This window comes from Thunnus albacares, chromosome 21, assembly GCF_914725855.1.
Source record: "Thunnus albacares chromosome 21, fThuAlb1.1, whole genome shotgun sequence".
Taxonomy (NCBI): domain Eukaryota; kingdom Metazoa; phylum Chordata; class Actinopteri; order Scombriformes; family Scombridae; genus Thunnus; species Thunnus albacares.
Genome location: NC_058126.1, coordinates 9953284 through 9970499, shown reverse-complemented (window position 1 = coordinate 9970499; position 17216 = coordinate 9953284). Strand labels below are relative to the sequence as shown.

Here is a 17216-nt window from a genome sequence, read left to right as displayed (position 1 = left end):
TGAATGAATTATTGCATTTGTAATAATGTTTATGCTTTTGTCTCCACTTCAAAGCCCGCATGTACACATTGTTCCACGGGCATAATTTACGGTTGTCAGAGTCTGCAGTCTAGAATATTTCCAGTGAAGCTAGATAATTCTCCGAGCCTGTCAACAGTCCTGACAGTGTGTGCATCGCTGTTGACACCCCCCACCATCCAAACAAACACATGCCACAGAGAAAATAATTAATAGCAAAGAAGGAGAGGAGAAGCCGGGCCTAGCTTATGGCAGAGACAGCTTTCCGCTTTAAAAGTGAAGACGTACCATCTTGATCTTGTAAAAGCAATTCAAATGTGCATAAAACATGAAAATACATCGTTTTTCTCGCCATCAGAGCACATAGCTTGTGGATCATGAATTATGTTTGATATGGGGACTGCTGTGTCCACATGTTTTTATTTCCAATTCAGACTGCCATTATTAGCAGACTCACCGCTCTGATGACGAGAGAGAAGACTCTAATTGTCATGAGCTGTTTTCTTTTTTTTTTTTCTTTTTTTTTTACTGAGTTGATATCTGCAGGGAGGCGATTATGAAGCTCATAGAGACAGTGGAGTACCTGAGCTGAACCAGCATCTACTTCCTTTGAGATTCACTCTCTCCTGCAGTAGTAAACTGCTGCTGAGCGTAGCGTCTCTTAGTCTATTGAACAGACTATTGACACTACATTCTGCTCTGTCAGTCTACACAGTAATTAACATTTAATCATCAGGTTCAAGCTAAATCTCATTATATCCACCTGTTAAGTGGCTAATTTAATAGCTGTTGATTGGTTGATTAGATTTAACACTATAACCCAATCACCGTAATGACGTGATTACTGTACATGATGATTATTCTGATGATGTGCAGAGGGAATAATAGATATTTTTATCTACTGCATGCTGTCGATATATTGTATCAACTCTGTGTGTGTTCGTGTGTGTGTGTGTGTCCAGCTGCCTCAGGCTCAGCAGGGTCAGACAGGCCCTGCATCGTCTCAGCCCAACCTGCTCCACATGCCCCACAGACAGAGTCCTCTCCACCAGGCCTCCTCCTCCTCCTCCACCTCCTCCTCTTCCTCGGCTCTCAGCGTGGGGCAGCTGGTCAGCAGTAAGTGTCCGACACAGCTCACAAAAACACACCATGCCTACAAATACCCTACTCTGTGCATACAAGACCCTCTGTAGCGTTAATATGACAGTGAATGGGCACTAAAGGATGAGTCTACCCAACATACAAAAACATATATATATTCTCACCTACCACAAGTATCTAGCCACGTAGATTTTAGGTTTTATTTGTCCAGTTTTTGAGATTTCTGCCTCAAATACCAGTAAGTGAATAGAATTTAATTGATGGTGGTGATCACAGTATTGAAAGAGCAACGTCTCTCACATTGTCCTGGTTACTCTAAATAATCCATGCTGCAAATATCTCCTTCTGATCAAGATTTCTGTCTGTCATTGGACCCCCTACAGTCGTCTTTTATTGTTTTCTTAAAAACAATCTTCCAGTGCTGTGACAATATTCCAGTTTGTTCTGACGGCTTCTGATGACAATCAATTTGTTTGAAGTATTTTCTAAAATCATATTTGATTTTTCTTGATTCTAGAGCAGCAACTGGCCTTGTTCTTTCCTTTCTCAAGATACTGACACACATTTCTAGCAAATTCTTGGTTGAAATAGTCTTACTCCGCTGGCAGATTGTTATACAAAAATAAGATTATAAGGAATGAGATGACTTGATAAGAGAGTAACCAGGACAATCAAATATACACAGAAATGAGAAATATTCACAGGAATTATACAATAGGATGGAGGTCTTGTAATGCACAGACTTTGCTGTGAAAAGTTTTTATTGGAACAGTTTTTTCCATGTAATAAATCATCCCAATGTAAACTGTTGACGACATGTTCTGTGGATTATTCAGACTCACAGGAACATTGTTTCTAGAGAGAGATTAGGGCTGCAACTAACAATTATTTTCATTAACGATTAATCTGCCGATTATTTTCTCGACGAATCGTTTAGGCTATAAAATGTTGAAAAAAAATGCTGAAAGATGCCTGTCATAATTTCTTAGAGCTCATGATGACATCTTCAAATGTCTTATTTCTTCTGATCAACAGTCCAAAACCCAAAAATATTCAATTTACTATCATGTATGACACAGAAAAGCTTCAAATCCTCACATTCAAGAAGCTGCAACCAGCAAATATTTTGCATTTTTGCTTAAAAAAAAATGACTAAAACGATTATTCAATTATCAAAATAGTTGTTGATTGATTAATTGATTAATCAACCAATCATTGCAGCTCTAAAAGAGATGATTTAAATGTAATTTTTCAATGTTTTAAATCCATTCACCTCCATTATATTTGGATGGCAGCAGAAATTTCAGAGACATTTACCTCAAAGCCTGGACAAATAAAAACAAACTATCTACATTGATAGATACTACTAGTAATGAATAGAACAATGTCTTTTTGTAATTTGGGTGAACGACCCCTTTAACATGACAGATGACAGATTCAACATGGCAGACACACAGTACCTACATTACTCTCAGTGTAGACAGCTTTTGACTGATCCCCGCTTCATGAGATTGTTTTATTTTTTCCTGACTGTCATTTTTTTATGGTTTATTAGACAATCCAAAGTGGCGTGAGTTACATATAATGAACATAAGTTTCATTCTCCAAATGCATGGCCCTTTGGCAGAGTCTTATAAATCACTGGGCCACAGCCTGTCAGCATGCCGCTATTGCCTTTAAAAACTGTTTTATTCAGATAAATTTCATTTGTCAGTCGATTCCCCTAAACTCCATGTAAACTCATTTCAAAGGCAGCTACAATGCCACTGAATTTAATAAAAAACAAGTCGCCATTGATCAACTTGTTGTAGACATTGTGTTTAGTTCATGTTTACTTGTAGCTTGGAAAATATCTTGTAAACCATTTTTGAGTCTGCACAAAATCATTGTGGCTCAGCTCTGCGGTAAATAGAATTAAAGCTTTATGCTGAGTATGAGCCATATCACTTCCTCTCAGTATCACTTACAGCATACATACACAAAGCAAAGTCCCATGACAGAATCAGAGAGGGAGAGAAGATGAAATGTCATTGTATTCGCCGGCCACAAACACTGTGCAGGAAACAGATTAAAAAAAGCAGAGAATGTCTCTAAACTGTTATTTCAAATAATCAGATGGGAAAATGTCAATCAGAAAGCAGAATGTCAGCAATATTTTGAATTTAGCTTTTATTTTAACTTATTTTTATGCAGGGAAAGTCCACTGAGCATGCAACCCTTCTTAGCAATAATTTTCATCTGTTGGTCGCCAGTTAGCAGCTGCACCTAACTCCGCCTCTTCCTGCGTGCTTAAGCAAGCATGGTGAAAAACTACAAGTACTGTAGGAGCAGTTTCTAGAGAGTCCTTACATGCAAAACATGATTAATGAATGAACGACTCTGCCATTGTTTTCCTCGACTGTGCCACTAGTTACGAGTTACCAGCCGCGTGTAACTAACAAGCATATTGAGAACTGATCACAATGTGGGCACAATAGAGAGTCACTGCCCAGATAATGTATCCAGATACAGATCACATGTCTTCTTTCTAACATTTTAGACTCCTTGTTCTCAACCGGTGGGTCACAATTACAAACTTTCATCATCATTCAGTCATTTAGTCTAGTTCAAGTGAATTATTATTAGCACTTTACCAAAAAGCAAAAGAAATCGTTTTTTGTTTGTTTGTTTTTTTTCCCCTTAAGTTAATGACAGACTGAGACAAAAACAGCGCCGTGAAGCACGAGCCTAGCCTGTAATTTATGAAAGTGATGTTTGTTTCTCGTCGTCCTTTCCAGCAAAGATATTGAGTGTTTAACCTGTTATTGTCCTGTTGTAATTATTAAGCTTATTAGTGTAATATTGCTGTGCAGAAAAGTAGTTTTTGGAAGCCCAGAAATCGATTGCCGCTATTGTTTCACTGTTTTTCAACTTTTACTTCTAGTAAAAAATATATTACTCACTTTTTTGTTTGCTTTGTTTATGTTTTGTGAAACACTCAACTGTTCATTACTGCAAAACAAATTAGAAAGATTTAAATCTTAAATCACGTTCGGGTTGTGGCTTAATGTCTAAAGAAAAATATGGATTCACAGGCTACACCGGTGGAGAACCTCTGCCATTAGTCTTTCAAACCGCTAAGTAAATAGACTCCACAGGGAATGATGAAGAGATGCTCATCAATGTGGAGATGATGGGACCCGAAGCTGTGAGTGCTCATCCCTCCCATTTAGTCGGTTCAGAGTTTCTAGTCCCTCATCTTCCAAGTGTTCACACGTCTGGAGCACGCCGCATACGCTACACGTCACTTATGAGGCACAACGAGATGGCAGCCCCATAGATTTTTGCTTAAATACGCTTGGAGGATTCCTTTAATAATTCATTGATAATGACCAAGATGAATAATTCAGAGGCACAAACTTTGCTTTAGTAAGCAGGATGCCAGGGCACCTGACATTGATGTACAACGTGAAATCACTTTTTATTAGCAGGGAAATTCTTCAAAATGCTTCGGTGATTTTTTTTTATTTATTTTTTTTTTTAGATCTGCTCAAATGCGGAGATTCACAAACAGCATTTTCTTTGTATAGAGTGTGGTCTGTTTATCGTTTGTAACAACATGATAGCGTGTATGAGGCTCGCTGCTGGTTGGAAGGCCTGAACTGTCTTCACTAAGGGTCAACTGGATGGAATAATGTCTTTATGTATTCTTTAATGTTTACTTGAGACTTGTAGCTTCACTATATATGTGTGTATATCTGCTCAACATCCATCCATCTATTGAATTAACAAGCTCTGTGTCATGTGCTTTGTCCGAATGCTTTTGTGTTTGAGATTGAAGATTTACACTTGCAAGTCAGAGCCATGACATGCCTGTATTCACACCTCAGATGAATTTATTCTTCAAAACATCTCTCAGATACATGTAGTTTAAAGCGGAAGGGCAAAGAGAAATAATATGATCTGACCCAGAGCGAGACTATTTTTTTTAAAGTTGCTTAGAGACGATGATGATGGCTTATGGCTGGATGTTTGCCTTCATTCAGTCTTGGAAAATGGGGTAAGCGACAGAGGAGCAGAGGGCTAATAAAATGAGATGTGTGTGTTGTATTGTAGACCCGCAGACCGCCCCCAGCGAGGTGGACGGGGTCAACCTGGAGGAGATTCGTGAATTCGCCAAAGCATTCAAGATCCGCCGCCTGTCCCTGGGCCTGACACAGACTCAGGTGGGCCAGGCGCTCAGCGCAGCCGAGGGGCCGGCTTACAGCCAGTCTGCCATCTGCAGGTAAGGAACGAACAAAGAGGAGAAACATCTAGCAATAAATGCCTCATTATTTCTAATCGATATGTCCCGATTCTGTCAAAGAAGCAGATGTAGCGTCAGTGAGCTGTCCGGTGCTCATAACAGCCATCTATTTTTCATCTCATGTTTTAACAGACATTATTAAGATATTAAAATACATAATTGACTATCACCACCCCGACAAACGAAGCTCTCATGTCTGTGCTTCTTCCTCTCCCTTTTTCCTCTCCTCCCATCTGCTGACATGACAGCAGCGCGTTTACTTATGCAAAATACACACACAAGTATTACACCAAGCACTTAAAGCATTTAATAATTACTAAGGCCCGTTGCCGTTCGTTCCGCATGAACATGAGAGAGCTTGACGGCGATGATCTGTTAATAAGATTGCCATGTTTTACTGCTGCCACGAGGACAGTTTAGTCATAAATGGTGCATTATATATTCATGAGACAATCAGACAATCAGTGTTTCATCCCTCCTGTTGTTCCACTTGACTAACATTTTGCATGAAGGCGCCAAATGAGCCGCATTTCCCTTTTATGTCAGAACATTTGGCCTACATCGTGTCCAAATCTTACTTTTTCCAAGAGAAATAGAGTAAAATGTTTTGTATGTAAAAAAAAAAAAAAAAACTTTTTGAAGAACACAATTAAATACAAATTTCACAAACTTAAAATATCTTTTGTGAAATCTAATTAGAGGATAAATTTTGATAACCTTTGCGGCCTGTTTTCACTGTTATTCCTCTTTGTTGTTTAAGTCAAATTCCTGCTCTTATTCCTGTTTTAATTTTAATGTCCCTCTGAAATGCTTGTGCTGCGCTGATGACCTGTACTGTTTATGTGACACAGCGCTGCCACGCACTTTTAAAAATTTCATCACATCAACATCAAACGGCCGATAAAATGTGAAACAGTTCAGGGGGCCGGGTTCTTATGAGGCCCGGCCGTCTCTGACTAATGTTTAAAGTCTTAAAATCACACATGAAATATTTACAGCCCGGCATAATTCAAATATTTATAACATACATTAAAAGCCATTAGCTTCAAAACTAAACACTCTGTGGGTTGTTATTCATGCCGTTAAGACAATTTTTTTTTGTTTGTATGACATTGGACATGACATCCTGATGGCAAACTTCACATGCTTTAGTTTAGTTAACATCAACACAGACGAGAAGAAGTTTGAGGAGGGCAGGACGTCACAGTAGCTCTGGGGCTCCGACTCTGAACCCAGACACTGAACAGACACTGACAGATGCTTCCATCTTGTCTCCTTTCATTGCTCAGTATGTTTCCAGGCACTTTATTAGTTTATCTAAACAGGCACAGGCATTACATGAGGCCATCAGCAAACCAATGATGTGCCCGTGTGTGTCCTCTCGTGGATTCAAATTGGCTTGATTTAGCAAATGTGGATAAAAGAATATAAACGAGGAAAGAAGGTGATAAAAATTAAAGAATGTCCATCACATTCCTCATTTTAATTACACGATTTGAGATGAAAACTGTTTGATAATTCACTAATTAATGTTTCACACGACTGAGAATGTATATTTCTGCTAACAGTGCATATGCTTATATATTCTCAGGTTGCTGCGCTGTTTTATTTAAATCATTAAAACATTTTTCTCAGAGTAAATAAACACGACAAGAATTTTGACTGTAATAAACATAAATGTAGAAGTTGAGTGGACAACAAACTTAATTCATTAAATTACCAACATTATGAATCTCTTTCAGACCCAAAACTACTTATTTATCATTTTAAAATGTTCTATAGTTGTTGCTACATAATACCTGAATTTAACTGCTACAGCCACCCAGTGATACTTTACATTGATGAATATATAAAAAACATTTGTCTATAAAATCCTACAAAAATCTACCCAATAAATGTGCCTAGTTTTATCTTAACACAAAGCAGCCGTACAAAAACTTTGTCTATATAAAATAAAGTCTGAAATTAGCACAATTATTGTTTTAATCAGGAAATATCTAATCAAAGAATAAGTAAACAAGACTTTGATAAAGCATTAAGACACATGTTTTGGTGCTGGACAGTCAGAGTGCGACAAAAATCCTCCATAACGGTATATTGAATTTTATATCCAGTACTGATATATAATGATATAATGATATAAAACATTTTCTGGACAATCAATTGGGAAACTGTTAATAGATGAATAACCAGATGGAAATTTTTGACCACTGAAGTGGGTTCAGCACCTGACAAATCAAAGTTCTTCAAATTTCAAAATCATATTTTAAAAATGTCGTCATAAAACAGTTAAAATAGCTCAATGATTCTCAATGATCTAATACAAGATGGATATTAAAGGTATCAATACCATATTATAAACAGTATCCCTGCCTGGCACATGTTCATACTTTTTGCTAGAGACACTTTTTTATGTCTGCAACCAAAAAAGTATTAAAGTTTGATATTCAGCATAAATCGTAAAATCAACTCATGTCTACAAACGGTCTAAAAACTAACAGTAGCTTCAACAACCAGTGACATCTAACCAGCAAAATAACCAACAGCTTCGTCTTTAACTCTTCATACACAAATCAAACAGGAAAAAAACATGAGACGATAAATAAATGTCATCAAGATAAACCTGATAATTCACCTTGATATACTGTAGATTTTAGGTCATAACCTCCAACCATAATCTTAACCGTATAACCTCTGATAGCTCTCAGTGAAGTGCTTGAAACTCCCTCGGGCGAACTGTAACTCAGGCCTAAACATGCAGCATGTCTAAACAGGCTGCTGAGGTACTTTTAAGAACAGTGAGAGAGGCTGGAGGTGCATTCAGGGCCACTTCTCCCTCGTGCTGATGCACTAGAGGAGGGAGTGCATACCGCAGCCGAGCAGCTCTCAACTCATTTTAGTATCTGCGGTTCCTGTTGATCCATGAAATGTCCTGTCTCTGGTGACTCTTCATATTTACTAATGTATTCCCCGCAGTATGGAGCCCTCCTCTCTCCACTGTTTAGGAGGAGGACGGGGTTATAAATAATACCGCCTGTCGACAAGAAGGAATGCACCGACGAGGTGTAGAAACAGAGGAAGTTCATGCATGCATGGGCATCTCGCCCTCGCTGTTGTTGTCTGCAGCAACTCACCTCGCCATTAAAAAATGTCTTGTGTGCATTGTTTGTTCCACAGAGAGCGGAGATGCCTCGTAGCTCTCTGCTGTCTCTCAGACCTGTCAGTCCATTCTTAGACTGGATATTACTCCGCTAAAAGCATCCGCACACATCACACTCATGTTTGTCTCAAAGTGTCATCAGAGGTTATTGATTCAAGGTTTTAAAGAGCTTCTATAAGTATTAATATGTCCTTCTATTGATAGACGAATGATGTTTCATTAAGGCTGATAAATTGTGATTTTCTGTGGTTTAATAAGTAAGGTAGTTTATTCAAAAAGTCTGCAAGAGAGACCTAAGAATAAATCTCAAATATACAAGATGAGTCAATTACACAAAACAATCATCTGACATAGAAACGACACTTAAAACAATCACATTTCATTAAAATTATCAGCAGATTAAGCTATAAGGCCTTTCAGAGAGTGTTGCAGGTCATTCCTGTAGTAAAGCCTGATTTTTGATTGGAATAAATATTATAACAGGACTAATTAATCTAATTGCAGCGTTCACTGGTTTTAAGATGTTTTCCAGTTTAAGCGGTGACCTTTGTCACATGTCATCCACACATCTCTCTCCCCACGTATCCTGTCATTCTGTCAACTATCAAATAAAGACAAAAAAAGGCCATAAAAAATTATAATAAACCCAAAAATAATGCTGAAATCCATCCAATCAAAACAATATTTAACATTTCAAATGGAAAGTATTAAGGAATCAGGATGGGATGGTGTCCAGTTCTTTATATTTAGACCATCGATTAGTCGTTTAACTTATAAATCACCATAAATACTACTTATATACTTATCTAATATATTTGTTTACATTATGTGTTTATCTTAAAAAACTAAATTGACTGATGTATTATCAGCTTTAAAAAAAATCAAATATCAGTATCAGTTTTGGCCTTTAAAAAACAAAAAAAACTATAGTAATAGTGGACTATTATAATGCAGATTTTATGTTAAATTAAACCAAATATTAATTTATTTGTAAAGAGAAAATAAATATTTTTATGTGGAGCCATAAAAACATTTAAAGTAAAGTGTATGTGGCTGTTAAAACCAGGCAGGTGTCTCTTCACTGGATAATATAAACACATTCAAAGCATGAGAGGAATCCCTTTAGAGTATAAGACTGTCATCTTCATCATATCTAATTCAAACACCACATATACTATCCGCTCATATCGCAGACAAGAGCACCTGACAGTCATTGAGCTGCCAACTAGAAAAAGCTTCATTCTCCATTCTTACAGTGACTCGCTAAGATGCCGAGTACACGTGAAGTCAGAATTATGTGTCACGCAGCCTCAAAGTTGTGAGAACTTTCAGGATTAGAGTGTGTAAATGTATTCTTATTAAATATAAAATGAGAGGTTGTTAGAAGATGAAAGAAAGTTTGAAAAATGTATTAAATGTACATTTTGATTAATAATTCAAGCTCTTTTTGTAAATAAATGATGGTGCCACATTTAACTGCATGCATTAGTGGATTTTTTGTTTTATATCACCTGAGGGACAGAAATGGGATATTTGGAGTAATTCCTGAAATGTTTTTCTGTTGATTGATGAAAATTTAGAGTACATTATTGAAAACATTTTTAGTTAGATGTTTGAATGTTTCTGGTTCAATTGGACTTGATTTCTAGCCATTGGCAATATCTCCTTGCTCCACTATTGCCAATTTGGGACAGAGAACCAATTTTCTTCCAGAAAATTAACACACTGGTGGAAAGCATCGCCTTCAGCTGCTGCAGCTGTGGTGTATCCAGGTGCAGAACGCAGAGGAGTTTGGCTTGGATGTGTACCTGGATGTTAGTCTCAGTCCCTGTGGCATTCTGGTTGAGGAGACTAAAAGGCAGGCAGCTTATTGTTCTGGCAGGGCACCTAAGTAAGATTCTTTTTTCTCAATTCTCCCCAGACACACCATCCTGAGAAGCCACTTTTTCCTACCACAGGAAGCCCAAGAGAACACTATAGGTAGCAGTCTGACAGGCAAACTGAACCCTGGCCTTTTATATCCTGCCAGGTTTGAGAAGTTGGACATCACCCCTAAAAGCGCCCAGAAGATTAAGCCCGTTCTGGAGCGCTGGATGGCCGAGGCTGAAGCCCGCCACCGATCCGGCATGCAGAACCTGACTGAGTTTATCGGCAGCGAGCCTTCGAAAAAACGCAAGCGGAGGACCTCTTTCACCCCGCAGGCGCTCGAGATCCTCAACAGCCACTTTGAGAAGAACACGCACCCCTCCGGACAGGAAATGACGGAAATAGCCGAGAAACTGAACTATGACAGGGAGGTGGTGCGTGTCTGGTTCTGCAACAAGAGGCAAGCCTTGAAAAACACAATAAAGCGTTTGAAACAGCCCGACATCGGCCCCGCTGCACCGATGGACCCTCTCACTGATTCTCTAGAGGAGCTCCCGAAATGAACGAGCTCTCCGGGATAAAAAAAAAAAAAAATTAAAAAAAAAAAAAAGTGGAGTGGAAAAGTGGCAGCCATTAAAAAAACAAGGTGGATGAACTCATCTTGATATGAGAACTGAAAAATGTTCCCGAGTCACCTGGATGGACAGTCATGAGTTTGCAAACAAAAACTATGTGTTGTCAGTGTGATTACCACAGTTATGTAAATGACCTTGGCGAAAACCAAAAACATGAAAAAAGAGATTAATATCTGAGAATTATGTAAAAACATACGGTGTGCTGTTTCAAAGAGTTTTAGATTCTGGCCTTACAGACCAGACTATTGCCCAAAATTTTGGTTCCCACGACGAAGGAGGGATTTAGTAAAGAGATCATACCAAATCAAAACACTATTTACCAAAGTCTGTTGCATCTGAGTACTAAGAATAATTTTGTAATGTAAATGTGCTCTAAATTTTTACATTTGTACTGGCAAATCTAAGCTATATGTGTGAGGTTGAGTATACATTTTATCTTTGTCTCGCTTACTTTTTTCTTCATTGTTTGTATGTAAATATCTTTAAAAAAAAACACAAAAAAAAAAAAGAAAGAAAAATTCTGTCTTCAAAATTTAAATCACACTGATAAAAGTTTCTCTTTTTGGACAAAAAAAAAAAAAAATTTACCTTTGCTGTTAAACAATTGCATAATAATGTTGTTTGCCTCTGATTTGTGTTTCATCTGCAAATATTTTCAGTCACGGTGTAACTTTGTACAACTTTTACAGGTATTTATTAATGATTTCATGAGATTGTTGCAGAGGATGGACGGAGAGTAAACTAAGGACTGTCACATGATGATGATGATGATGATGAGGAGGGGTTTCAGTGTCTGTCAAGTCTACTGCAGCTTCGTTTTGAGCTACTGTGTCATTCTGTTGCCAAAGCCTGATAGCCAAAGAACACAAACATCAGCTCAAGGACTGGGGAAAGATTTTACCTTTTTATTTGTTCACATGGCTTTCTCTCTCCCCCCCTCCCTCCCCTCCTCCCCTCCCCCTTTTTCTAAAGTGTTTTACTCTGTGGGTCACGTTTAACAAAAAACACAAAAAAAAAAACCAAACACTGTCATGTCAAACAGCTGCAACAGTGTCTGTTGTAACTCCTTGTTGTGGCGATATAGGGGGAAAAAAAGCTGAATTTTCTTTGCATGTTTCAAATAAAAACCACATGAAGATTAACAATTTACAGACTTAGCCCAAAAGTAAACTTATTATTGAAAGGATTTTGATAATATCACTGAAAATAACACATTATTTTACACACTAAACCCTTTAATTATGCCCAAGAATTAAGTAAACGTGTGTGGTTGAAGCCTGTTTGATGCCACTGACCAAAATACTGAGCTCATTCCAGTTCAGCTGCTTTTATAAATTTCAAATATTATTTTCTGCAAAGATATGAAACTGTTTTTTTTTTTTTCTGCATTCCTGAGTGAAGTGAAGGTTTACAGATGTTACAATCAATGTGTTGTTTTTTTTCCTCATGTAAAAACTGATTTCTAATACAGCGAACTGCTTAAAAAGGTTCATTTCAACAGTTTTTCTTCAAGATTTTATGTATTTGTGGTTATTTTTTTTATCACTATTTGCATGGATGGAAATTAATTTCAGTCCACTAGTGTGTTAATGAATTAACTCTCCTTCACTGTGTACTAAACTGTTCATTTCACGTGTGAGAAATGACAATAATCCAGACGAGAACCTCCCAGATCGTCCGTCCGTCACTACAAATGTTCGGCTCTTACAAAAAAAAACCCTCACAGGAAAGACAAGAGAAAAAGAGGTGAATGTTGAGAATAAGTGTCACATGTCAGAACGACTGAACTTAATTTGAAGTGAGGTGAAATTTGATGCAATTTATTCAGAATCATGTGTCTTCTCGATATCTGTCCCTCCATGTCACATTGGTTTCCTCAGCCTTTCAGTCCGCCTTGTGCACGGCTGTGTTCTTCTTCACTGCCTGGAAAACATGCACACGCTCGGTAAATGTTAGAAAAATACACAGAAAAACGTGTAAAAGAAAGGAAACTGTTTCTTTAGGAGATATAATTTTGATTATACTGTAAATTCAAGTGTTTTAACTAAATCGTCATCTGCACGTCTACAGCGACACCTACTTGTTTTCACAGATTTTAATCATTTTGCTACTAAAGAGGAAAATGCTTTATTTCATTCAGGCAAATCTTTGGCCAAGTCTGCACCATCAGTCATAGATGAATATATGAGAAAGCAGCAGGCTCCTGCAGGTAGATCACGGTTCAGTTCTGAGGCTTAACAGTGAATCTGTAACCAAAACCAAAAAGATTTGTACTAATAATTTAAAAAAAAAAAAAAGACAGAAAGGAGTTATGCCTTTGCTCAACTTTTCAATGCTGGACCAAAGCTCTATAGTTATGCACATTGTACAGAGAAATAGATTCATGATGTTGACAATCTTTAAAAATCTGAGAAGAAAATAATTGAAGAGTAGAAATGTACAGTAGTTCATTCAAGGTTTACCTCAGTACTATTCTTGTGAGAATCATACAAACGCCATACAAGCAGCAGCAGCAGGTCCGTAGAAAAGACAGATGATTACTCTGCACTGTGTGTGTGTGTGTGTGTGTGTGTGTGTGTATGTGTGTGTGTGTGTGTGTGTGTGTGTGTGTCGATGTTCACCTTCAGTGTGGAGGGAGAAGGGTTTTTTTATTGTTATTATTGTGTGACACATGATTGTTTTATTTCTGTGAAGTGGTTTCCTGAGCCACATGTGAATCTCTGGTCATCTGTTTTGTTTTGTTTTTTATTATTATTATTATTATCATTATTATTATTATTGTTATATTATTTTTCATTCGTTGTGACGTTCACCTCTCAGTTTTCACAGACCTGTAGACCCGCATATAGGAAAAAGAGAGATTAATGTTGCTCTTAACCCAATTAGGATGATTTGTTAATCATCTTTAAATGCTTTTGTGGACTTTTACTAACACAGACAAACTGGTTTGACGTTTTAATAGTCGAAGAACTCGAAACCAAAGCTGAAGAGCCTGCAGAGGTTGGTTTTCCTTTTTTTATAGACTGAAAACTGTACTTAATCTATAGAGCAATATCTGTTTGGTCAGTTAAGCAGCACTTTGTGTATTTCTAAAAAAAAAAAAAAAAAAGCTTCAAGTCTGTCACATTGATTTGTACCATAATTAGTAATAAACAATTGTTTGACATGAATTGCACGTCTTGTCTTCAGTGTAATGTGCTTTTGTTTCTTTGTTGTCAAAGCCAAAACACAGTTAAAAGCATTAATGTTGCATATTTGTTCAATATTAAGACATGAATCTGACTTTTTGGAATCTATTTTACCATATAAACAATATTAACACATAGAGACAATATGACAAGACAGCTAACACGAGGCTAGCTGGGGAAATAGCCACAGCTAGCATTAACTAAAGCAAAAACAAAATGTACTCACAGATTTTCATCAAGCTCTAAACTGATTAAAAATGATCCACTTTAATGAAGCATCATCTTGATGATTTAGTTTGTTACTCTAGATTTAATCATGGTGGAGGAACCAAGTAAACTGTTAACAGTAACTAGCTTAGCAGCGTAGCAGTAACTGAAATTTGACATCATTAGTTTCCTTTAAATTACATATTTAAATGTGTTAAATTGTAAAATAATTTTTAACAGATTTCAATCTTGGTAATTCAGTTTATTTCATAATAATAATATCTTGAATCATAGATTTGCCAATCTTTTATATATTATAGTAACAGTAAATATTAAAGGACAGGTTCACATTTTTTCAACTCTCTTTTAAAACAATAGTCAGGAGGTTTTTCTTACTGTTATCATTCCTCCTGTTCATACTGACTATTAGAAGATCCCTTCATAAAGCAATTACAATGTAAGAGATGGGGGACAAAAATGTATTTAAAAGTTTATCTGAAGCTAATATGAAGCTTCAATCTTCCAAATGAGTCAAATCAAATAGATATCTTTCAACATTACAGTCTTTCTAGTGCCAGAGTCCCTCTTTATTTACTGTACTTCCACCACAGCTCAACAGGGAAACACAAAGAGGGAATTTGTAGCTAAAGACTGTAAATGTGGCAGATATCCACTTGATATGACTGACTCAGACTGCTGAAGCCTCATATAAGCTTCAGATAAACCTTTAAATGCCATTTTGCACAAAATGCCTATGTGAACACACTGTGGATTTTGGCCCCTATCAATTACATTGAAAGCACATTGAAGGGGATCTTTTCATGGCCGGTGTGAACAAGAGGAATGTTTACAGTGAGGAAAACCTCTTTCAGTGTTCATATGGGCACCTGACTGTTGTTTTAAGACACTTGAAAAATTGTGAACTCGTTCAAGACAGTGATTTGTGAAAACAGAAGGTTGAAATCCCGTTAGATTGTCCCTAAAAGGGCTTAAAAACTAGAGCCTTACAACCTAGATAGATAGATAGATAGATAGATAGATAGATAGATAGATAGATAGATAGATAGATAGATAGATAGATAGATAGATAGACTCTTTAAAAGTTTGATTTACATTCAAGGAAAATTGTCGAGTTCATATTTTGTGTTTTGTTCAGTCTGCTGCAGAGTTTCAAAGGTTTCAGTAACATACAAATATTCTAAAAACACCACTGACTTCTCTTTTCATCTCTCTCAACTACACACATAAACACAGTTATTGTGTACGTCAAATAAAAATCAAACTTGTCCCGACTTTCTCTTTCTGCGAGGTCATGGTCAAGAGCGTCTTAAAGCATCCCGTACGAACCGTCGTATTGAAGGTGGTGTGCAGTGTTTTGACGTCTGAGCTATTGGTGGAGAGATGAATGGACTTAACTGACTATTTGGTGTATTTAATGAGAGAAGAGGCTACAGAAAAGGTTCTTACATACAATATTAAGCAATTTATTTAGATTTCCTTGGGGTCAGTAGCAAAGAATACATGTCAGGTTTGCTTCTCATCAAAGCTTCATGCGTTTGCCTCGCCAAATAACAACAAGACAAGTGTAAAGAAGAAGAAATATATAAATAAACGTGGTAGAAAGCCTTTTGAAACTAAACTCAAAAGTTTGATACGGCTTCCCTGTCCATGATGCCTTTGAAAAACAGACTGGCTGCTGAAAAGAAAGTAGTAAATAAATAAATAATAATAATAAAAAGCACAGGCAACATAAATTATTAACATTAGACTGAAAACTGATGTTCAAGATACTTTTTCGTCTTCCTTTCAGCGTTCTGTTCCCCCTTCATTTCAAAACACTGGATGTATTTTTGAGTGGTGATGGCTGAGGTGTACGCAGCTCCAGCGAGTTCGTTTGATGTTCTTTTGTTTTCTATCCGCATCATTTTCATCGTCTTTGGCATTAACAATGTAATTGCGCAGATGCAGCTCCTGACCCATATCTGTTTTCTAAAACTGTTTGTATTCTGCCGCTGATAAAAGTTTACTTTCTATTCTCCCTCTGCAGCAGTACGGCGGTGCTTTTGAATGAGGAGTAACAGCACAGTAAAAAGGGAATCCTATAACGCAGAATCATGGAATACATGTCATTGTTTGGAGCTTTTTTATCAATCAGTCCTGGTTGTGAATCTGATAAGAATGCCCAAAAGTTTCATTCCTGTTTGTGCACTTTTTTTTTTTTTTTTTTTTAAGTTTTATAATACTTCAACATCTCAAATCCAAAGAGGATTGTGATTCACGTAAGTCGAATAAATCAAACTTTTTCCTGGAGCTTCCTTCATACTCAGTCACTATAATAACCAGGCGGAAAGGAGAGTTTTTAATACATGTGACCCATATTATCCACATCTGTCACAGGGTGGATTCTTTAGTGGCTCCCACAGGGGCCGAAAACACAAACTGAAACACCGTCACGAACGTTTGCTGCTCCGATAACCCACAACTAACCCTGAACAGTGGAGGAAAGTAACTAACTACTCAAGTGCTGTACTTAAGTATTTCCATTTGATGCTACTTTATACTTCCACTACATTTCAGAGGGAAATATTGTACTTTCTACTCCACTACATTTATTTGACAGCTTTAGTTAATTTTCAGATGAAGATTTGACACGATGGATAATATAACAAGCTTTTAAAATACAACACATTGTTAAAGATGAAACCAGTGGTTTCCAACCCTTTTAGCTTTTGACGTCTTATAAAAAGCAGTGTGTA

General features: G+C 37.0%; 1 protein-coding gene across 7 annotated transcripts in view; it reads left to right on the top strand.

Annotated features, from left to right (window-relative positions):
- Positions 1-14235, top strand: part of pou6f2 (POU class 6 homeobox 2) — a 74470-nt gene extending 60235 nt beyond the window's left edge. For 6 of the 7 annotated variants that reach the window (XM_044339085.1, XM_044339084.1, XM_044339090.1 and 3 more), the window contains 3 exons: positions 981-1134; positions 5215-5383; positions 10486-14235. In XM_044339085.1, the coding sequence (XP_044195020.1) occupies positions 981-1134; positions 5215-5383; positions 10486-10993 (831 nt within the window). In that variant the 3' untranslated portion in view covers positions 10994-14235. The remainder of the gene's footprint in view (positions 1-980; positions 1135-5214; positions 5384-10485) is intronic. The other variant, XM_044339091.1, reaches the window with a different exon arrangement.
- The last annotated feature ends 2981 nt before the right edge of the window (positions 14236-17216 follow it).